General features: G+C 40.7%; 1 protein-coding gene across 3 annotated transcripts in view; it reads left to right on the top strand.

Annotated features, from left to right (window-relative positions):
- Window positions 1-334: 334 nt before the first annotated feature.
- LOC310951301 (ephrin type-B receptor 2-like) overlaps window positions 335-23,943 on the top strand; it is a gene marked incomplete at both ends in the record, with an annotated part of 99,826 nt that continues 76,217 nt past the window's right edge. For all 3 annotated transcript variants that reach the window (XM_083919453.1, XM_083919452.1, XM_083919451.1), the window contains one exon: window positions 335-389. In XM_083919453.1, coding sequence (XP_083775579.1) covers window positions 335-389 — 55 coding nt within the window. The remainder of the gene's footprint in view (window positions 390-23,943) is intronic.

Below are 23,943 nucleotides of genomic sequence, written 5' to 3'. Positions count from 1 at the left end.
TCATTTAAGGTGTTTTTATTGGGACGGACAATTCATGTTTTTCAGAAATTGGGGAAGACATGTCCTCCCGTCCCCCCGGGACCCATGCATGTATCGTGGCGTTGGTCATTTTCCGTGTTTTTCCGCCCCCTTACTTTTGGTTTCGCCCAAACTGGCATGGACAGCAGCCTTTATTCCTCTCATCCTCCTCTGCTGCTGCCGCCGCTGATGATGATGATGATGATGATGATGATGATACTCTGCAGCTCTGAATGAATCCGCCATCAATGCCCCGCTGCTGGACGGCTGCGCGATGAACGCATTGGCTTTTTACTGTTCAGTGCCATGGATGACTATGGATCTCTTATATTTGCTCTGGATAATGCTGCCAACAGCGCGGGCTGTCGAGGGTAAGCCGGTGTTCAACTCCAGTTTGAATGTAAAGAATGTGTGGGGACATGTGTGCATCATAAATGCAAATCAAAAAATACATATACTGTGTTTTAACCGCATTTTACAACAGGGGGGACTCCTGTGGAGAACAGTGAATCAGTGTTCGGTGTAGCTCTGTTAAAGCTCACTGTTCTGTGAAAGACTGAACATGTTTAGACGAGGCTGGAATTAATCTGCTTCTCTGGATTACTCTGCATTTTACATCATTATAGGCCGCCTACAGGCGCGCTGTCTCGACTGGCCTGATTATGATGGGATATTTTAGTTGTTATTATTGTTGTTGTTGTTGTTGTTAGTATTAGTAGTATTATTAATAAAGATCTCCGTACTGTGGTTGCACACTTTGAGCTGATTATGATCAGTCAAAATAATAGCCAAATTATAGGGAGCTCCCAGATTTTGGACTGTTGCCTCCAGAATCCAAGAAGAGTGAGTAGTAGACTGGTGGTTGATCATGTGACCCCCTAACAAAGCTCTTAGCTCTAGTTGCCTCTTTGCTGAGTATTCACATCTGTGTGTCTGTGGAGACATTCCCTCTCTTCATGGAAATAAGCCGCCATGTTAGTGACGCTGCTGACAGCGGATGGTCTTCAGAGCTCATGACTAAGGTTATGCTGTGTTCACTTGTAATCGGAACTCTGGAACTTTCAACTTCTGAATCATACTTGTAGTAGCCTAAGGACAGAAGTGTAATAGGAACATGTGTGTGAGTATGGATTTAAGAGGGGAACATATAGGGGACGGACTGGAAGTAAAGAGGTGAATTTACAAAAGAGCAAAAAAAAATAAAATAAAAAGATTTTATAGATTCATCATGAAAATGCAAAAAAAAATAAAAAAAAAATCATTAAGCTGAACCCCATGGAAACGGAGCGGCCGCAGGTGGTCCCTGTTCACATGATCATGTTTAAAACTATCTAAAATAAAAACTATTATAACTGGAGCATTCATTCTTTTTGCAGCAGAAAGCTAAGGCTTATTTAATTTAATTTATACAGAAAGTGTCAAACACTAACATATAACACAACACATAAGAGCTTTTCACATTTAAAAAACAATGAGTAGAAAAAATAAATAAATACAGCAAAGATATCATAAAATAGAAAATCCCGAAATAATACATAAATAAACATTGTTATTTAAATACATAGATGTATGTAATAATCTCTGTTATTATCAATTTCATTAAATGCCAGGGGGGCACATCAAATATATAAATAAAATAAATATAAAATATATTTTCTAAAAATGTTGTATTCCTTTTGTTTTTGACTAAAGCTAGGGATTTATAAAGTGGACTGAATTCAATTAGAAAATTAGTAAAAGTTGGTTTGGAGGCTGAACATTTATTTTCTTGTGAATACAATATTTACCAAATAAAATTAAAAAATTAACCAAGTATTGAAGACACTTGTTCTTATTTTCCTGATAACATATAACATTGTTAAGGGAAAAGCAGTCTGACATGTTGACATGGGGGAAGATAGAAGAAAACAAGTCTGACCACAATTGCATTGTGACATTACATTCAAAAAACAGAAGGTTTAAAGTTTCATCAGCACGCCCACAAAAACACCAGAGCTGTCCACATCCATGCATTTGAAATAAGGGAGTTAACAGCATATATTTTGTGAATCATATTGACATGAGTTTCTCTTACTTTATGAATACAGTATTTGTGAGGTAAAAGCCCTGCTTTTTCCCACTCTATGTCTTCTAAATGAGAGTGCCAATAAAACTTTCCTTGTGGAGAAAACCTCTTTTTATCTTGAAAACATTTTCTTATATATTTATTGTTACATTTCTTGTCTTGTATGCTGATACCTTTCAGACAAACACAGATTTGCCCTCTGGTCTAATTTCTTCACAAAAAGATAAGTGACATTTTATTAAACTAAGTAAGCCAGAGGCGATTGCTTCTACTACAGAGTTATGTGTATGACGCACTAAGAAACTCTCATTGGAGAGGACAAGACCATGTTCATCCAAAACCGACAAAATATTATTGACACCTCTCAAACCATTTGGAATAAAAAAGAAACCCATTCCTAATAGTAAAACACTCGTTAGTCCATAACAAAGTTTTGTTGGGGAACAATTGTGATTGAAGCATAGTTTCCCTGGAAGAAGTGATTGCTGATGAAATTTGGAGAGTGTGACCGGAAGCTTGTCAGGTGAGTAGTTGCAGGTTACAATGAAAGCAAGTCCACCAATTTTTTCGAAAATATAATTGGGAATGAAGAACCATATTGCATTTTGATTAAACTTTGGTTAAATTTGGTTAAACTTCTTTTTAACCAGTTAATTTTAGTAAGCATTTATAATATCAATGAAGTTCAGCATGTCAAGACCACCTAAGACCACCTTCGGCTCTGCTGTAAGATAGAACTGCATTTTTAAGCGTGTGTGTTTTATTTCTCCAGACAAAGTCCAAAAATGTTTGTTAATTTCATTAATTATTAATTTAATTTTTTAAGGCTTTTAACTCTTTACCTCTATTTACTGCAATACTTCTTGTAATGTTTTTGAAGTCCTTCCATTTTTGTGTATATTCATTGGCCGCAGTTTCATTAAATATTTCACTGGCTAGATTTTTTTATACTACCATTAAAGAAATTGTCTTCAAGTAAAGCATTGTTAAATTTCCAGTATCCTCGTATTTAGTCATATTCTGAGAGCTCCCTAATTTCAGGGTGAGTTTCTTATGACCTGACAAAGGAGAAAAAGAATGGTAAATCTCTTTCACATACTAAAGTAGAGAGGAAGAAATAAGGTAATTTAAGGGTATTCTTAGACCATGTAAAATCCTGTATGTCTGAGTTAAAAAAAACGCCATGTGTCGGTCAGGGAGAGATGTGAGAAGAGTTTCAAAAGAATATTGTTGTTCAGAAGAGAATTACACAGTATTGAAGGGAATATATCCATTGTATTATCAGGATACTCATTAAAGTCGCCAACTATAATTACGTAAGAGTTAGGATATTTATGTAAGAGCTCATTTATTTTTTAAGGGATTCTGCCTGAAAAGTACCTTGTTGGATGAGTGAGAATTATGCCCATAAATATTACATACTATAAAACTTGAATTTTCATGCTACCGTCATGTGAAGAGACACCACCACTAAGATTTCTCCTTTAAACTTATGTAAACAAATTGAGACTCCGGCACGATTAGTACCATGACAACAATAAATCGTATTTCCACACTGTCCTTTCCAGAACTTTACATCTGACTCACTTGAATGTGCTTCTTGTAAAAATATTAAATCAGCCTCACTATTTTTACAGAACAGAAAAGTGGCTTTTCTTTTCAATAAGCATGTATACCTCTGACATTCAATGATATAACTGTAAAATCAATTAAGAATAAAAGAAAAAGAAAAAAAACAAACAACAAACAATAATAATGAAGCTCTCACAGATAGATAACAAGAACTTTGAGGTGTGTGTTTAGATTCCTTTAACGAGGAAGTGATAGACAGCCAAAAAAAGTTGTGACTATAGAAAAATATAGTGCCGATACCATAAAAAAAGGCTAGCTTAAATTGAATTAATCAATAACTATCAAACATGTTGGGTAAAACCCAGAATCTTGCTTTCCAAACAGAATATATTTTCCGTCTTTCTGTTTTTAGTTCTAAATTATATAAACTAAGTATGATGAATATACTCTGCTGTTCAAAAATAATAATAATGCTCTAACAGTGAATTGAAAGATAGCAGTCTTCCCCTGTCACCTCCAAAAGTGAACAGTTCTTAGTCGATGAGTCCATGTACAGTGATAACCTCCAGGAGGCGTGCAGTGTGAAGGGCACTTGCTAACTTATCCAAATGTATGATTCTTTTCTTGATTAAGTATTAATTGGGTAAGTGCCTCGGTGAGTCGAGCTTATTGTCCCGTAGAAACTTGCAGCCCTTGGCATTTTTCCAAACAATATCACGAATAGGGCGCAGTGAGAATAGGATGATGAGTGACTGGTGGGATCCATCCTTTCTCTTCGGACAAAGGTGATGCGCGATGTCGACACCTTCCTGTAGATATTCATGAAATCCCGGGGGAGCTTTTCCAAGGATATCAATCACCACTGCTCTCGCGTCTTCGTTCATCTCCTCTCTTACTCTGTAGTTTCAGTGTCCATCTGTAACTGTAGCGCTTGTTTGCAACAACTCCTGCCCTAAGAATCTGGTTCTCTATTTTCACTTGTTCAATTTCTAACTAAGTCTCTTTCAAAATGTTTTTGTGATGATTAATATCCACCACAAGTTGCTCAACTGTAAAAGATTGTTGTCGTAGATTCTATCACTGAAATCTTACGGAACGTCTTGTCATGTTTGTTTGAGAGCTCTTGGATAGCTGCCAAAATGTCAGCGCTGACATTTGCACTGTCACCGTTACCGTTCCATTTCTTACGTTTGTTGACATGTTGAGCGTCCCAGGACTGGGCCGTAAGTGTGTCCATATTAACTTCACGCGTAGTTTCTTTGCATTCTTCCCACGGTGTATTCATTTCTACTGACTTTTCAGACTCACTCATGTTAGAACTGGAAGTCATCTTCTTTCTTTCACTGACGTTAACTTCCGTTGGTGCGTTAGCTAGCTTGCATTCAACGTTCACGGCCTCTGTTTTTCCCAATTTTCTTTTCTTCCACGGAACATTAGTCTTGGCACCACAATATTAAAGCGTTAATGTCACTCTTCTATCATTAAAACATTAAAATGACCACATATTCTGTCTATGCCTATTCACAAAACCTCATATTGTTTGACGGAGAACCTTCGCGCCCAGTATCCTACGCCATCTTGAGAGTCAGCTTAGATCTCTCAGATGATCATGTTGTATTGTACGCTGTCATCATGTTAAAAAAATGGTGGTGCCAGACTAATAACCCTCTAACGGCTACGGAAGATCTTCCTGTTTACATGATGCCGTATAAAAAAGATCTAAAATAAAAATATATTATAGCTAGAACACTCATTCTTCCTGCAGCAGACAGCAAAGGCTTCTATCTCCCCTGTGAACACATTGAACATTGATTCAATTAGCGCATTTCCCGACCGTATAACAAACAAATTACACTATTTATGTTTGTGTTTACTCTTTTTTAGGGTGAGCCCAGCAAACGCACGTGGATGATTTCAGACGGGTTTTTTTGTTGTTAATGAAATCAAAATTTATTTTTATGTGTACAACTCCTCCCTGTACTTTTTCTTCATTTTTTAATGTAATATTATTGCTAATAAAGTTTGTTCAAAAGCGTCAGTGCTTCCGCACTCGCAAGTCGTTCCAAACTATCGCGTTCACAAAAGTTAGGCAGCACTCTAGACTCATCTCTGTAGAACGAGACTCATAAGGAAGTGTTCTAGCAGCCTCCACTTTGAAATACAGCCTATAGCTGTGTTCGAAATTTTTCTCTATCATAGAAGTAGTGCACTATATAGTGTGCAGCCATTTTGTATTGGTGTTCCAATTCTCTGTGGTTAATTTCATTCACTATATAGTCCACGATAAAATACCCCACAATGTACAGCTAATTTGAGTGTACATATGATGTCCACTACATTACTTCCGTGTACCACAATGCAATGTGGTTGTGTTTTACCTCAGGAGAAGAAGAAGCAGAAGAGGTGCTAATAGTAGCCAGAGAGCTAACTGCAGTTACCAACAAGTCTTACTCACAGGCTGACTACTGTTACTCACTCGTGAAATAAATTAGCCATGGGCTTTTACAGCTCGCAATCCGGACACACAACTATTGTTAACAAAACCACACTTTTACGCCGAGGCCCAATAGGCCCACCCAATACGACACTGGGCCCACATCTACAGTCCCATCAATAGAAAATGACTGGGAGAAAATATTTTATTTTATATTTTATTTTATTTCTGTTATTTTTAATTATTATAATTAAAATTTAATAAAAAATTTAAACCAAAAATATGTTTCCCTTTTAGAAAATTAAAGTAAAAGCAACATTTATTAACGTCAGAACAGGCCATTTTACGTTAGCCACGGACATCCGTGACCAGTGTTTCAGTCCATCACCGGGCGCAGTATAAAGGAAATTCTCTCACTCACTATGTCCCATTAAGTCCCAATCATCCATTGTACATGTTTTTAAAAGAGTTAGAACTGGTTGCCTCCGCGGGAACCAGAATGTCATCATCATCATCACAGCCACAGCCACAGCAGCAGCAACTGCCGTCCCTCTAACAGATCGGACAAATTCCATTAAGCTACAGCGTTAATGTAATGCTAGTGCGGCCGGGCTGCCGCCAAGCTCCCGCTCTCGACGGGATGTTGCCGTTTGTCTGTCACAAGACAGCCAAACTCAGCAGGTACCCGCAGACAGTGTCCGGACTAAAGAAACAGCTTTGCCACACAATTGTATGAGAAGTATCCATTTTTGGAGTACAGGCTGTACAATACATGTGACATTTTTGTTAAATGTGTATTGCAAATTAATATTTTACCACAGGTAACTAAAGATGCAAGGATTTGTTTATTTCATGGATTTTGGGCCGGGCTGCAGTTATTGGCTAGTAGTTATTTAGAAAACGATTTTTGTGGCGCAACAAAAAAACTTGATATTGCCATTAAAAGCATATCGATCTTATTATGGACATCTGGAGACATTTTACTCCACACTGAATTTTATGATTTTATTTTATGGCCCTAAAGTGTAGGGTGAGAAGTTCAGCCATCCGTGAGGAACTCGGAGTAGAGCCGCTGCTCCTTTGCGTTGAAAGAACCAGTTGAGGTGGTTCTGGCATCTAGTAAGGATGCCCCCTTGGCGCCTCCTAGGGAGATGTTTCAGGCACGTCCAGCTGGGAGGAGGCCTCTGGGAAGATCCAGGACTAGGTGGAGAGATTATATCTCCACACTGGCCTGGGAACTTCTCGGGATCCCCCAGTTAGAGCTGGTTAATGTGGCCCAGGAAAGGGATGTTTTGGGTCCCCTGCTAGAGCTGCTGCCCCCGCGACCCTACCCCGGATAAGCGGTTGAAGATGAGATGAGATGAGATGAGATGAGATAAAGTGTACGCATTAACCTGAAGAGGGACAGGCGATAAGAAAGCTCTGATCACACTCCGGTACAGTAGGTGGCGTTATGCGCCTTAACACGCTGGTTTGATCCACTATAAATCAGAGAAGAAGAAGCAGCTCTGAAATTAATCGTGTCAGTGAAATTAATCAATGTTTTGCCAAAGAAAAAAAGGTTCAACTCTTGGACCTATGCGTCACACATTAGCCTACTATGATATCCCGACATTTCTATTTTGTGTTTGTTTTTAGCAAGAAACATCTATAATTAACAGGCCCAGTTGAAGAGACATTGACCTATCCAAAATTGAAAGCGCCGCTACTGTTTCAAACAATTGAAATTTCCCCAAATTATTTGGGATTTAACATTGAAATTAACATGCAACATCAATACAACCTTTTACCGTCCTCTTGAGTGCAGGTTTGTGTCATAAACAGACTGTAAAACTGGTTTACGGCTTTGTTTGTTTACATGATGCTGGACGCACCCGCTTCCATCACACATATATCCAACGCATCTGCTCACGTAATGATTTGTTAGAAAATTCCAGTGTAGTGTCCGAAATCTCATTTTGTCATTCCTTATACGTATAGTGCAATATCTATTAAACACTAGATAGGGAATAGTGAGCCACTGAATGAGGGAACAATTTCTAACACAGCTGGTGACCATGAACGTGACAAGATGGAGGCCCCTGAAAGAAAAGACTGCAACTACATCTTACTGCTAGAGGCAGCTAGAAACAATGTATCTCAAGTCTTATGGCGTAGACCTACAACTTTAGGAGGTACTGTGTGTAGAATTTTACATGTATTATTATCTTTTTAATGCCAGTTGGCGAACGGATTATTTAACTCAAAATTGAGACCTTCAAATACTTTCTCTGGCCTGGACTGACTTATAAGTAAAGGTCGCGAGATGGCTTGCGTGGACGCCAGGGGCTGGGGTTTAGGCTGGCTCAGGGTCAGTGTGTCTAGCTTAGGGACCTTATCAGCTAGCATTACAAAGCAACCAACACCAGATCCATGCAGCACAGCTAGGTTACAGTTAGCTGGCTAACGTTAGCTTGCTAGTGATAGATCACTGAAACCTGAGCTGGCTGAACGTTCTCATTTGTCCAGACCTGGAGCAGTCCCAGCCTGGTCAGTTGCGTACATGAACTGAGGAAGCCTAATGGATGAGAGGTGAAACGTCTTCCTAGACAAATAACCAATCCAGTTGCTTTTGATTGAAATTGCTTTGGGGCTAAGCTAGCTGAAGCCATCCATCCATCTAGTGCAGACCATCCATTGTGTGTGTTTTGGCTACCTCTAGTGGCAGTAGTAATTATGGCAGGAGCAAAGGAGGAAGTCAAGTCCCGTAATATAAAGAGTGCCAAAGTATGCAGAAGTGGTGGGAATGGGTCAAACAAACACATGAATTTTACCCAGGAGACTGCTGTTTGTATCCCGTGTGAAAATAAAACCAATGTAACTTTTATAACGTAACCACAGCACAGACATAACTACGTCACACAGAAATGTCTGTAACAAACAAATTCTTTCTAAGCCAAACCAGGGTCTTTTTCGAACCCAACCAAGTAAGTTAATATTATGGCCTAAACTTAAGGGAAAGGTCTGGATGGTCTGGGGTTTTTCTGCATTATAAATTTTGAGTCGGCTGCCTCACTAAATTGTCTGCCATCGTGCTGGAATCTTGATTGAAAATCAATGTAGTTCTCCCTTTCGCCACTGTTTTCTAAAAAATGTATTAAAATTATTTTGCACAATTTATCAATTCCGTATGAATATGTTAGGAAATTATTTTTACACACGTAGGCTATTACGTGTATTTTCGCTTTTAATTTAACTATTTCGAGGCCTATTCAACACAGGTTCATGGAAGTTACGTTGTCAACGTCAGGCATACGGTAGATCCATGGCAGAAGCAGACTAGTAAATTTACATAGTCTAATGACAGAACGAAGAGGAAATAAGGGTACGGCAACCACGCCGACAGTAAGCAGCCGGAGTGAGGAGACTGCCTGTCCGCTTCCGCCTGCAGTTGCACCGGCAGGCCCAGCCCCGGCACCCTCAACCCAGCCTAGCGTGAATGGATTAGACAAGCCTTTCCAGCCAACATCCAATTTAAGATTTCCTGTACGGCGTTGTGGTAATGAAACGTTCTCACGTTCTGTGGCACCCGCTCGGTACTTGGAACTCAATCATCGACAAGCAACTGCCAATCTCACAAAAGACAGAGGGCCTAAGTGTGTCACAGTCCAAGATGTAGCATCATGTTTGACAAAGCTCCAGCCACAAACAAGAGCCATGTTTTCAGAGACATTTGCTCACCTGTAGCCATGGCTCCCTGCCTGTAGCTCAAATTAAGTGCATGGTGCCGCCACGCACTCTCGTACTGTATCTATTCATGCAGTTTAATGTCACACTATAGTATTTTTGCAAGGTGGTGGGGATCGAGATAGAAAGTGTTGTTTTGATCTGGACTTCTTTGCGTAATGGATGTGGAAAACTGTTCATTAACGTTTAAATAGTCTGATATTATTTACTTGTGGTTTGTGTGAAAAAGGTTGGAGATGGAGACATAAACGTGTGACATAAACGTAGATGGAGCAGTTACTCAGGTTCATGCCAGCTGACCAAATGTTTTGCATTGTTATAGCAATGGGGTTTTTTTCTCCAAATTTTTATTGAATTCAACAGACAAGTACACAGAAAAAAGTATGATAGTTGTACAGTGCATCTGCTTTAAGGTGACGTGACGGTGCCCACATCAGACACGGTAACCAACCAAGGAACTGAATAACATGTAACATACAGTAAGTAGATGGGTAAAGTAAAAAAAATAAATAAAAAAAATTAGCAAAAATAAATAATGTAATTCAAGAAAGAGAAAAACAACAAAAATAAATGAATAAATAGAAAAGAGAGAGGTGGGGAGGTGAACATGTTTCCATTTAAGGAGAAAGTTACGTCTGGCGAGAACATGACAACTCTTACCGGAGAAATTTTTAGACGGAGAAAGCCCAAATAGAGCAGTCAGGGGATTAGGTACCAAATTTGTGAGCCTGATTGAGGGTTTGGAAAATATCGGACCAAAATTCAAAAAGCTTTTGGCACGTCCAGAACATGTGTGCGTGGTCGGCTGGGGACTGCTTACAACAGTTACAAGCATCACTGTGACTAGGGTATATCTTAGCCAATTTAGCATTGTTGAAATGGGCTTTATGGAGCACCCTCCACTGTATTAGGCCGTGCCTGGCACAGATTGAGGATGAGTGGACCAGTTTTAGAATGTCCCTCCACTGGACCTCAGTAATGTCCCTCAAATCCTTTTCAAATGCATTTTTAGGCGATACAGTGAGGACTGGGCTCAGGAGAGCAATCTTATTATAAATGAAAGATATCAGTCGCTTGTGTCCATCTCAGCTTCAGGGGAGCGGATTCGGAAAATCTGGATAAAATGTCTCATTTGAAGGTACCGAAAAAAGTTGCTATTAGGCAGGCTGTATTTGTCCGACATAAATGCAAAGGACGCCAAAACACCTTCGTCATACAGGTCATTAAGCGATTGGAGGCCCTTATCTAAAATAAGGATGGATGCAGGATCTGTGCAGAAAGAGAGCAACGCATATTATTATGTTGTTATTCAAAACTATATATCAAAGCACTTTGCAAGCTGTACTGCTTCCTGAACTGGATCCACAATTTAATGGTATTGGTGGCGACCAGATTAGGTGAGACCTTGTGGGCAGTTATTGTTATTGTTATTGTGAGCAGATTGTAGAATGCAAAGAGCAGGAAGAAGATGTCATCTCAGTATGAGCCCATGGCGGGCAGACGTCTGTAACTTCACCACGGAGCCAATATATAAGTTTATTAATGTTGCAGGCCCAGAAGTATTGGCAGAAATTAGGAAGTGCAAGTCCCCCTTCAGGTTTAGGGAGTTGAAGAATACGTTTTTTGATACAGTCTGGTTTATTCTGCCAAATAAAGGTGTTAAGTTGTTGGTCCAGATTCGGGAAAAAAAGATGGCTAGGGGCTTGATGGCTATGTTGAACAACAAGGGCAAGAGCGGACAGCCCTGCCGGGTCCCACGAGAGGGAAATATGCTGTTAGTGTTTTCAGAGGCAGAGGGGGTTACATACAGATGCTTAACCCAAGAAATAAAATCAGGATCAAAGCCACATTCCTCCAAAATGAAAAATAGAAAGCCCCACTCTACCCGGTCGAAGGCTTTTTCTGCATCCAGTGCCACTATGACCTCAGGAGTGTCCGATCCAGGTGAGAATATGATGTTGAGCAGCCTTTTAGTGTTAAAGAATGGGTGTCTCCCTAATGTAAAGCTTGCCTGGTCTAGTGAAATTATTGATGACCTCACAATTTTGAGACGGGGATGAGGACCTTAGCAAGTATCTTACAATCTATGTTTAAAAGTGAGACCGGTCTGTAGCTTCTACATGAGGTAGGATCCCTGTAAGGAGTCATTGAACATTCTCACAAGGATGGGAGCTAATAGCATTGAATATGCCTTAAAGAACTTGACTGTAAAACCATCGGGACCAGGAGATTTCCTGTTTTGCATAGACTTGATCGCTTCATGCACCTCCAACAGAGAGATGGGTCTACAGAGTTCCCTAAGGATATTTATTTCAATCTGAGGGTATGTTAAACAGTCCAAGGGATTAGGGGTCGCTGCAGTAATTGGGCGGCTTTCAGAAGTATATAGTGCGGTATAGAAATCAGAAAAAGACCTATTGATAATCACTGTATCAGAAGTGTCGCTGCCGTCCAGTAGTTGAATTTTAGAGATTAGTCTAAAAGCACTAGCAGCGCGGGCCTGCTGTGCCAAGAGTCTCCCTACCTTATCTCCCTGCTCAAAAAAGCTTTGTTTGGATTGTCGCAGCTGCCTCACCACTTTGCGTGTCATTAAGAGGCTGTGTTCCGAATGCAGTTGTAGCTGTTTATTCTATGGGGGAGTGTCCTATTTCTCAAATGAGAGAAATAGGATATATATAATTTGTCCCTGAATAGTACCTTTAAGCGCTTCCCACAACGTGCCACTGCTAACGTCAGGGGTGTCACTAAACTCTATGTAAGAGCATATTTGAGTTGCAACAAAATCTTTAAACCTGCTGCCCGACAGTAAGTGTGAGCTGAACCTCCATGGTGAACGTGGAATTGTATCCTGTGGAAAACTAATCAACTGTCAACTGTGGTAGGAGCATGGTCAGAAGTGACTATTCGGTGATATTCACACGCATCACGTCTTAGTGAGGACTTGAGCAGCAGCATTCTGGAATTAACTGCAGCTGTCTGATGGACTTTTTAGGGAGACCTGTAATGACACTGTTACAGTAGTCGAACCTGCTGAAGATAAATGCATGGACAAGTTTTTCTAAGTCCTGCTTACACATATATCCTTTAATCCTTGATATATTCTTTAGGTGAGAGTAGGCCGACTTTGTAATTGTTTTAATGTGGCTGATGAAGTTCAGGTCTGTGTCAATGATTACACCTAAGTTTCTGGCTTAGTTTGTCGTTTTTAGCATTACCGTTGGGTCCTTGGCTCCAAAAACAATAATTTCAGTTTTTTATTTGTTTAATTGGAGAAAGTTCTGCTCCATCCAATCGTCCATTTGCTCGATGTATCTGCTCAGTGCTTGTATTGGACTATAGTCGCCTGGTGATATCGTTATGTAGATTTGTGTGTCGTCTGCATAGCTGTGGTAACTAGGGATGTCCGATAATATCGGCCCACCGATATTATCGGCCGATATTGAGTTAAAAATGTAATATTGTGAATTATCGGTATCTGGTTTTTACAACCGATGTTAGTTCTGTAGGCTTCAGCATTTCCGAGTGTACCTGAATGCAACACGGGCCGTTTACAGGCGCGCGCTTGATGACGTATAACAACAACAACACGCTTCACTCGTAGGTTGCTAACCGTGGCTAACAAGCTTCAGCTCTCCTGGTGCATGAGATGTCCGTGGTTTGGAAGTATTTCCAAGTGTCATCTACTAACAGTAAATGTGCGCTATGCAATGACTGCAAGGCGTCAGTTATGAGAGGAGGAAGCAAGGCTACTTCCTTTAATACATCACATTTGATCACCCACCTCAAGAAGAATCATGCGGAGTTATACGCTACATCTGTGCAGCAAAGTGATGAAAAGAAGCAACAGCCGACACAGAGAAAAAACCTTTTTCTATCTTTCAGGATGCCAGATTCACCAAACTTGTGGAGTTCCTCGAGCCCCGTTATGTCGTGCCCAGTTGCAAGTATTTCTCAGACCAGTGCTTACCCGAACTGTACAGCATTGTTTACAGTCACTTCGAGAGGGTAATTTCTGGTGCTGTATCCGTTAGATCCAATACAGGTTAGCACGTTGAGCTTAACTGCTAATTTATTGATTGTATTATTTGCCAAGTTACGGCCGGTTACTCAGTCTGAAAAAAGAAAACTAAGTTTGTTTACTACTCTGGACTGAAGATAGGCATCTTCCTTGTTGTGATGTTGTCTGTAGTGTTGTTTGAGGCAAAATATTCTCTAAAAGCACAAACAAATAAATGAATGGCACTTTTTTCAATAACTTATTTTGTACAGACTGTGTTTAAATTTGAAATGCAGTGTTGCATTTATGTATGCATCCAGTGGGGCATCACATAAAATTAGGCATAATGTGTTAATTCCATAATAGGTGATATGTGATGAATTTTGGTGTAAAAAGGCTGCATATATCGGTATCGGGTGATATCGATATCGGAAATTAAGGGTTGGACAATATCGGAATATCGGATATCGGCAGAAAAGCCAATATCGAGCATCCCTAGTGGTAACATATGTTGTTGTTTTTCATGATCTGAGCCAGTGGCAGCGTGTAGATATTAAACAGAAGAGGCCCCAGAATGGAGCCTTAGGGGACTCCACATGTCATTTTTGCCCACTCAGATGTGTATTTACCTATAGACACAAAGTAATCCCTGTCCTTCACATAGGATTCAAACCATTTTAATGCTGTGCCAGAAAGTCCCACCTAGTTTTCCAGACAGTCTAGTAATATATTGTGATTGTGTCAAATGCAGCACTGATATCCAATAATACTAAGACTGAAATTTTGCCATTGTCTGTGTTTAAATGGATGTCACTGAAGACCTTAACAAGAGCTGTCTCGGTGCTATGGTGTGGTCTAAAACTGACTGGAAGACATCAAAACAGCTGATCATTACCATGAAGTTGTTCAGCTGCTTAAAAACGGCTTTTCAATGATTTTTCCAGACAAATGGACAGATTATGTTGAGGAATCCAGATCCCAAATATGGCGTCTGTCCACGTGGTTATGGTGAATAAAGTGAACCAACAACTCTCTGATTGAACTGAGAAAACAGGAGACAAACAAGCAGACAAGAAGGCATGCAGGCAGAATGGCTACAGCAAACCCCCCCCGAATGAGTGCCTCCAGGCGCTGGAGGTGGTATACTGTTGTTATGAACTAAGACGGAGACCCAAGCGCGGGACACAGAACAGGTGAGCAGAAAAGGTTATTTATTGAGATTTGGAGGCACGGTAAGGGGCTGGCGTGAATGGGATTGAAACAGCGGTGTGGCAGGAAGGGAATGGAAGGTCAACTGGCGGAGGGATTAGACGGTGATGATCCTAGAGTATAAGAAATAACTGTAGAAAACACTATGAAGTAGCAAAAACACGAGGAGGCAAGTACTGCAGGTGATGAGTTGATGAGAAGCAGGTATGAAGACTGGTTGGAGTGAGGAGCTGATTGCAAGTTTGGGAACTGTAGAGCCAGGTTTCAGTCAGACAGAATAAATCAATATGATTATCTGATATCAAATAATTTACTAATACAGCTTTAGACGACAGAGATCTGATGTTTAAAAGTTCACATTTTATTTTACAAGGTTTTTTTAGGTTTTCTTGTATAGCTCCTCTTCTGTTAACTTTTGATTTAATTCATCTAAATGATCGGCGGACATACAGCGTTTTATAGGGTACTGATCCAAGGGCAGCGTGGAGAGTGTTAGACTGCGACTCTGCTTCCTGATCTCAACACTGGATTGTTGTAATGGTTTCAGACTGCTAACAAATTAAGCCAGGTTCCTAGATGTGAGAGTGGCTCCATCCAAAGTTGGATGAATACCATCTCTCCTAATAAGACCAGGTTTTCCCCAGAAAGACTACCAATTATTATTTACTGAAGCGAACGTCCAATCAGCGTTGGTTTTTAGGCAGATTTAAGTGAGACTAAACGAGAAGTGACTGTAAACGTATGCACAAATGGCAAATATCCTTGACTGACGTGTTGTTTACTTTCTGAGCTTTGCCTCAACGCTGTTAGTATGTCATTACGCTTCGATGATCTTTTAGGTTGCTGTGGCCCGTGTGTTGGTGATAAACAGATGGTTTTTCCAATCAGCAACAAGTATTTTCGTCCCTTTCCAAAAGACCGAGAGTTCCCTGATGGATATGCTGAGCAAATGCGAATAATACGAATCAATTCTTCTGGCGGAGTCAGGTTACCATCTGGACATGCAGCTATACATGTCATCGCTGGTCAAGTTTGGCAGTGGACCAGAGAAAATGACGGTGTCCAACATAGTTTCTGCATATATGTACACACCGACTCCACATTAACTTTAGTGACTTCCGATAAACATAACTGGGTGTCATTACTGCCGACCATATTTACGTTTATCCTTAGCCAGCAATTTCAAATAGAACTCAGGGTTGCCCACTCTGGCCCCTGTGATGCATTTCACTATGGTTTCTGCCATCACTAAGTATGTCTCTCAGACTGGGCCTATAAACAGAGTTGTGTGTCACTGAGTGGGGAAAATTTGTTTGAAACGTGAATGGGTAGGTTGTTAACCGTGGAACTATGCTGTCCTTGGACAACATTCACCCATGGCCCCAGCTGCTCAGGATTTGCAGAGAGAGGGCTAGCAGGAGCTATAATATGTGGGTCTGCACCGGTTAATGTTAAGTGGCTGGCTAACTACAGTAGCATAAGTTTCCATTGTGCAGAGCTTCTAATTCACTAAGCTTCGTCTCCAGCACTACAAAAATGTTATACTTATTACATTTACCATTTTCATTAAAGAAGCAGAGGAATAGCTAAACATAAGATACTTTGAGTAGAAGATAACAAGGGAGAGAGCGAGAGAAGCCACCACAAGCTGTAAAGCTAACTGCTAAGCTAAAGTGGTTAACAGAGCATGTAAACAACTGTAGGATTAGCAGTTGCTGACAGAAAGAGAGCTGTAAGACCAGGGAACATAGGACCCTTTCTGTGACCTTTTTTTCAAAAAAGGTCCTGTGTTTCCCGGTTTGTAAGAGACAGAGGAACAATATTAAAGCAAAATCAGCTGAGTTTAGCTAGAGTAAGGGTGCCCGATCCTGCTCCTGGGGAGCTACTGTCCTGCATGTTTTCGGTTTCTCCCTGCTCTAACACACCTTACTCTAATGATTATCAAACCTGTGACAAGCTCCAGCTGCTTGATAACGAGCACATCATTAGACTCAGGTGTGTTAAAGCAGGGAGAAACCTAAAACATGCAGGACAGTAGCTCTCCAGGAGCAGGATTGGGCACTCCTGAGCTAGAGCATCAAACAGTGAACTCAAGTAACCAACACACGAAAACACTGGAAATGAGGCAATACGTTTACCGTAGAACATTTCAGTCGCAGGCAGACAGAATCTCCATTTGTGTGTTAGAGAGGATTTCTGAATCAGCCCAAGCATCTCCTTTAATTCAGCAAACACATAATCCACCAAAGAGCATATGTATTATTTTAAAAACATCCAGGTTTTAATCAGTGCCCACACACCAATATGTTTCTAATGTGAATTAAAGAGAAAGGGTATGGTGAGAGTGACATTCTCTTCATAAACAAGCCCTTGGATACAACACAGTGCTTTATACAGTTACTGTGGTTTAAGTATTCCTGAGCAGTTTTCTCATACTGTTGCAACCCTAATCTCTAGATGACTGTATTCAAGACATTTAAAGACTTTAATAAGGAGTCTGGATGATTATGTGATTATTTGAGAGTGTTCACGGCTTCTCTCTGAGGCTGGAAGCCAAATTGTTTATTTGCCATCATCAGGGGACAGGATGCTCCAGTACTGATGAATCACTGGATGGCTGTAAAATTTTCTTAATCTTTCACAGCTAATGAGTGACATTAGTATAGTGACACTAACAGTGGACACTGTTAAATATGCTCATATTTAGTTAGCTCTTGTAACATCCCATCATCCTCAAACTTTTTCCTCATCCAATGCCAGAAGCCCGGGGCCTTGTTACAGAAATTGCTTAAGTCTGAAATCCTATCTTATCTCAGTTTTGGATGACATTTATGATATTTGTTCTACAGAAACATGTTTCCTTACTACATTTAGGAAAAAATGTTATCTTAATGTAGGAGTTTAGCTGAAAAGTAGGATGGCAAAGACCCCTAAACTGTATAAAAAATGGACGTAGCCTACGTTGGGTCCATTCTCTCAACTTGATCCAATCGTACTCACCTATGGGAGTTGCCATCTTGTGAGTCTGACTCCGCCTCATTTCTTCTTAGCAAAAAAGGGCATGTATGTGACGTTGGAGGGCGGGAGATACGTCCATCTGGCTGAGGAGAAGTGAGGGCCAGCGACTAGCTGTCACTCAAGAGGCCACGCCCTAATTATATATAAACTTCAAACCCTCAAACATACAGACTAGAATGTTTTTTTGTACCAGGCCTTAAACACGTTTAATGATGCTGTGAAAACGGCCATTTTAACATGGGGGTCAATGAGAAACTGCTCTATTATGCAAACTGATCCTAGTGGACACTCGGGAGAACTGACATTTTTGGCACTTCCTTATTGGATCAACCAGCAGCACTTCTGTTAGTTCTGTATGGTAATGACAATAACAATGGGGAATGAAATGAACACTGGAATATACACTCCTCAAAAAAATTAAGGGAACACTTCAATCAGACATCAGGTCTTGATGAATGAATTATTCAAGTTAAAAATCTTTACTGATGTACATGGACACATGTATAATGTGTTGAGAACAATCAATGGAAACCAAAACCCTCAAAATCCCACCAAAAAGCAGAGTGGAAATTATAATCATAGACTGATCCAACTTGCGTGAATTTAATCACAGCAACTCATAATGTGACTTAGTAGTGCGTATGGCCCCAGCATACCCACTCCAATGTCTGGACATGCTCCTGATGATGTACAGTCTGTCATTGTACATGGTGGCGTTGGATGCATCAATACATAACGTCCCATAGCTGCTGAAATCGATTTAGGTCTGGGGAACAAGAGGACCAGTCAATGGCGTCAATGCCTTCATTATCCAGTAACTGCCTACACACTCTGGCGACATTAGGCAGGGCATAGTCCTGCACCCGGAGGAATCGAGGGCCCACTGCACCAGAGTACGGTCTGACAATCACTCTGAAGGATTGTACCTAACAGGGTACCGCTTGCTATGACATGGAGGTCTGTGTGAGCCTGTAATGATATGCCTCCCGAGACCATCACAGACCCTCCGTCAAACCAGTCATGCTGGATGATATTACAGGCAGCAGAACGTTCACCACGCATCTCCAGATGCTTACACTCCTGTCACTTGTGCTCAGTGTAACCCTGCCGTTATCCTTTAAGAGAATGGGAACCCAATGGTGGGTCTGCTGATTCTGATGTTCTCTCCAGTGCCAATGGAGCTGCTGGGTGCTGGGCTGTGAGGGCCCCACTCAGTAGCAGCACTAGGATTTCAATTTTGGCTGGGCCAACATCACTTTGACTGGGCCTGTTCTAATTATAGATCAGCGGTCCTCAATAGGCGGCCCCCGGGCCGCATCCGCCCGCCGGCCGCCTATTTCTGGCCCCCGAACAATTATTCCTTCACCATGTGTTTTGGTTTGGGTCAGCACGTGTGCACCAGGACTTGTCTCCATGCCAACGATACACAGACAGCTGGGTCAATCACTGCTGCGAGCGCAATTTTTAAGTTTCACTTTTGCTTTTGGAGAAGCTCGCATGATGATGTTTTGCCGGCTGCAGGAGACTCGATTGGACGAAAATGGCAAGTTCCAAGTTCAGTGCTAAACGGAAAGTTGACAGTGAAAATCGACAGTTCAAAGAAGAATGGACTGAAAAATTTTCATTCATTCTACCTTCAAACAGCACAAGACCGATGTGCTTAATATGCCAGGAGACGATAGTTGTGACGAAGATTTCCAATTTAAAACGTGATTATGAGACGAAACATAGGCATTTTGAGGAGACATTTCCTCAAAATTCTGAGGTTAGAACAACGAAAATAAATGCACTTACTGTATATCATCATATCAAGCTGCAAGCAGGATCCTTGCCACTTCTATGACCCAGCAACAGAAAGCAACAGAGTGCTCCCTCAGAGTGGCGTGGATTTTGGGTAAGCACAAGAAGCCATTTTCAGATGCAGAAATAATAAAAGAATGCATGACTGAAGTGATGGACACAATGTTTGAAGGCAAACAAAAAGAGGACATGGCAGCTAAAATTAAACAAATCCCCCTCTCAGATTCCACAGCAACCAGACGCACTGAAGTACTAGCTGGTGATCTAGTTAAGCAGCTGTGTGATGGAATAAAACATGCAGTGTGCATTTCCCTAGCTGTGGATGAGTCCACTGACACCACTGATAATGCTCAGTTGATGGTGTTTGTGAGGTATTATGAAGAGTCAAAAAGGGAGTTTGTTGAAGACGTGTCTGGCATGGCAAACCTCTGTGGACAGACAAGGGGTGAAGACATTCACAATGCAGTACTGGAAATGCTGAAAGAAAAAGGAATAGATGTGAAGAAAGTTGTGTCAGTTGCTACTGATGGAGCTCCAGCTATGATGGGCAGAGAGAGAGGACTGGTTCAGCGCCTGAAATGTCTCCACCCTCACCTGATATCTTACCACTGCATAATTCACCAGTCTGTCCTTTGTGCAAGCCTTGGAGAAATCTACTCTGAAATCATGGCAACAATGATGAAACTCATAAACTTCTTGAGAGCATAATCTGCACTGCAGCATCGCTTGCTGCGCTCGTTCCTGGCGGAGGTCAATGCAGCATTTGATGATTTGCTCCTGCACAACAACATCAGATGGCTGAGCAAAGGCAAGGTCCTGGAGCGTTTTTGGGCTATTAGGAATGAACTACAAGTGTATCTGTCAGAGCAAAAGAGTGCTAAAGCAAAACTGTTCATGGATTTCCTGCAAAATCCCGAAAAGATGGAAGCTGTGGCATTTTTGACTGACATAACATCTCATCTGAATAACCTAAATCTGAAGCTTCAAGGGAAGAACAACACAGTGTGTGAGCTGATGTCAGCAGTGCGGGCTTTCCAGAGGAAACTGGAGGTCTTCAAAAGTGACCTACAGGTAGGCTGTTTAACATTTTCTACCACAAACATTATCTGGATTTTACTTACATTTTTAAAACTTCATGCCCTTTTAAAAAGAAAACAAAACAAAAAAAACTGAGCCTCTTATTCCTTTTTAATTTTTACATATAGGAGGAATTGCTCCATTTCCCCAAACTTTTGGAACAGACCAAAGAAAAAGGAGCTCATCAGCAACATGTTCAATTTGTGGAGAAGCTGATTGAAAATTTCAAGACACGCTTTGATGACTTCATATTGGGGAAACAAGTCCTTCTGTGCATTGACAATCCATTTCTGGTCAAAAATGTGAGAGAGTTCTCTTCAGAAGCACAACAAATCTTCCCATGGGCCACAGCTGCTTCACTGCAAAGTGAGCTAATTGACCTGCAAGAAAACATTGCACTGAAAGAGAGTCAGTGTGACGTTATCACCTTCTGGACAAAGATGGTAACTGCAGCTAATTTCCCTCTGCTGCAGAAGATGGCACTTCACATTCTGACTATGTTTGACTTAACCTACCGTAGTGAATCGTTCTCAACAATGAACGTGGTAAAGAACCAGTACCGCAGTGGACTCAGAAAAGAACACTTGCATCAGTGTGTCCGCCTGGCCATTACACCATTTGAGCCAAAGTTCAAAGCATTGGCAGCAGACACAAGATGCCATTTCTCTCATTAAGCAGTGTTTCACAGTGACACACTTTCAATGTAAAATAGTTTTTCATGACACTTTCATTCCTAAGATCTTGATATATTTGTTTACCAAAGGAATCTATGGAGGTGATGATTTTTTTTTGTTAAACTAAAAGGGACATTTGGTTTGATTTTAGCATGTATGTTAGGACAGAAATACACTCTCCCTTCTTATTTGTGGTTCTTTGTGATAATATTTAAAAAGAAAAGTGTTCTTAACCCCCTCCTGATACATTTGTTTTGGATTCATGACAGGGGTCATGTTTTGTTTTATTTAACTATTTATTTGAATTTACTGTATGTCAAAATGGAAATTACATGTTATTATTATTTTCGTATTTTTGTTGTTTTGAATGAAAATAACTTATTATTAAAAAAATATTACAGTATTATTGCATGTGGCCTGACCGACCTCAATTAATGGACTTTTGAGTCATTAAAAAAATTCTTTGTGGCCCTTTAAGATTTGTATTTGAGTACCCCTGTTATAGATGTTTCTTGCTAAAAAACGAACACAAAACAGAAATGCATGCATATCATAGTAGGCTAATGTGTGACACATAGGTCCTAGAGTTGAACCGTTTTTCTGTGGCAAAACATTGATTCATTTCACTGACACGATTCATTTCAGAGCTGCTTCTTCTTCTCTGAATTAGTGGATCAAACCAACGTGTTAAGGCACATAATGCCACCTACTGTACCAGAGTGTGATCAGAGCTTTCTTATCGCCTGTTAGTTGGGTCATCTATAGAAGTTCTGTGACCGTGGAGAGCGAAGGTTCATTTCTCACTGGATTTGTCATCTATAAAGGTTAAAGAAAAAAATGAGCCGGGGTGCCCCTCACAAAAATGTGGGAAAAATTTTGTGAGAGCCCTATATCCAAACTGGCTCCTGTTAGCCAAGCTCATAATTTACTTTTGAATAGTTTTGCCCTCAGTGTTGCATAATACATGGTTTCTGAGACTATTTGATAAATTATGTAGATTTATTGATTTGACCCACTTTTGACCTTCAAATTAAAGATGGCCGCTGACGATTTTAGAAAAATTGACATTTAAAGAGCCAAACTCTTTAAATGCCAATTTTTCAAAATCCTTGGTAATTTTAAGGGGTTACTTTTGGAATCCTTCTCATATGAATTTCGGGGCTTTTTTTACTTAATGTGATGAGCCGGATACTCGGCTGAAACGAGTATCTGGTACGGATAAAGCACTTTTGCAGAGTCCGAGTAATATACGAGTAATCCACGTCAATATCCATGCTCCGATTGAACTAAAATTCTCATAGGGTAGCAAAGTGTCACAGCGCCCCTCCCTTATACATATGGAGATTGTGTGCTGTGTCTCTCACTCACACACAGAGCAGCTCTCTGTTTCTCCCTCTCTCACTCAGGTTCACAGGTCTTTTCCGTTAACTTTTAGGGTTTTTTCAGCTTTAGGTTTGTTTTTTCTTCAGTTCGTACTCACTTATTAACCGGTAGAGTTCTGTAAACGTGGGTTTGTTTAGACGTGCTGCTAAGTAGAACCGCGTTGCGTCTCTGCCTGTCAAATATTTTTTTTTTCTTTTTTTAACCATCAGCTGGCTCTGACCATTTTTTTTTACTTCACCCACACTTTCTTTCTGTATTCCATAAAAAATAAAGGTAATAAAGGCAAGCTAACAGCTCCACTCCATCCATCAATCGTGCCGGGCAGCTCCATGGGGGCTTTTGACTGCTGACACGACCTCCAAATTTTCTGATAGACCAGGGCAGTGCCTACTCCAATAAGCAGAGAGACTCTTATCATGGTTCCAAATATGTAGATATACTCAATATCTTCCACGGAAAGAATGGCCAGGCACACGACCCTCCACTGCTCCCACGAGTCGATTATGTAACCAGCTGCTAACGTTCATATTTTGATATTCACTAATGAGCAGGTCCTTGGCGTAAGATGATTTCACATCGCCCACTGCATAGCCATACTCACTGACTACGTGTTTGTAGTCTGCTAATAGAGACTGTAATGAACGGACTCTGGAGATGGATTGCATCATCTGCCTTGAATTGTGTATGGTAAATGTGCTTCATCCAACAGACATGGTGGTACATGTTGCCATTTGCAAAAAGGATCTGATAGTGCTGATGTTGACTCAATGAGCATTGTGAGACGACCCCTCAACTGTTCATCTTCTATAAGGACTGTTTGGCGCTTGAAGGCGCGCCAAGCAAACTGTGTGTTGATTCTGAACAGCTTTTTTCGCACTCTATTTGGGTGCCTCATGTCCTCACCTTGCATGCACCACACACACACACACACACACACACACACACACACACACACACACACACACACACA

Source organism: Echiichthys vipera (assembly GCF_963691815.1).
Source record: "Echiichthys vipera genome assembly, chromosome: 9".
Lineage (NCBI taxonomy): Eukaryota > Metazoa > Chordata > Actinopteri > Perciformes > Trachinidae > Echiichthys > Echiichthys vipera.
Note: the sequence above shows the minus strand (reverse complement) of the source record. Positions and strands in the feature narration are given on the sequence as shown.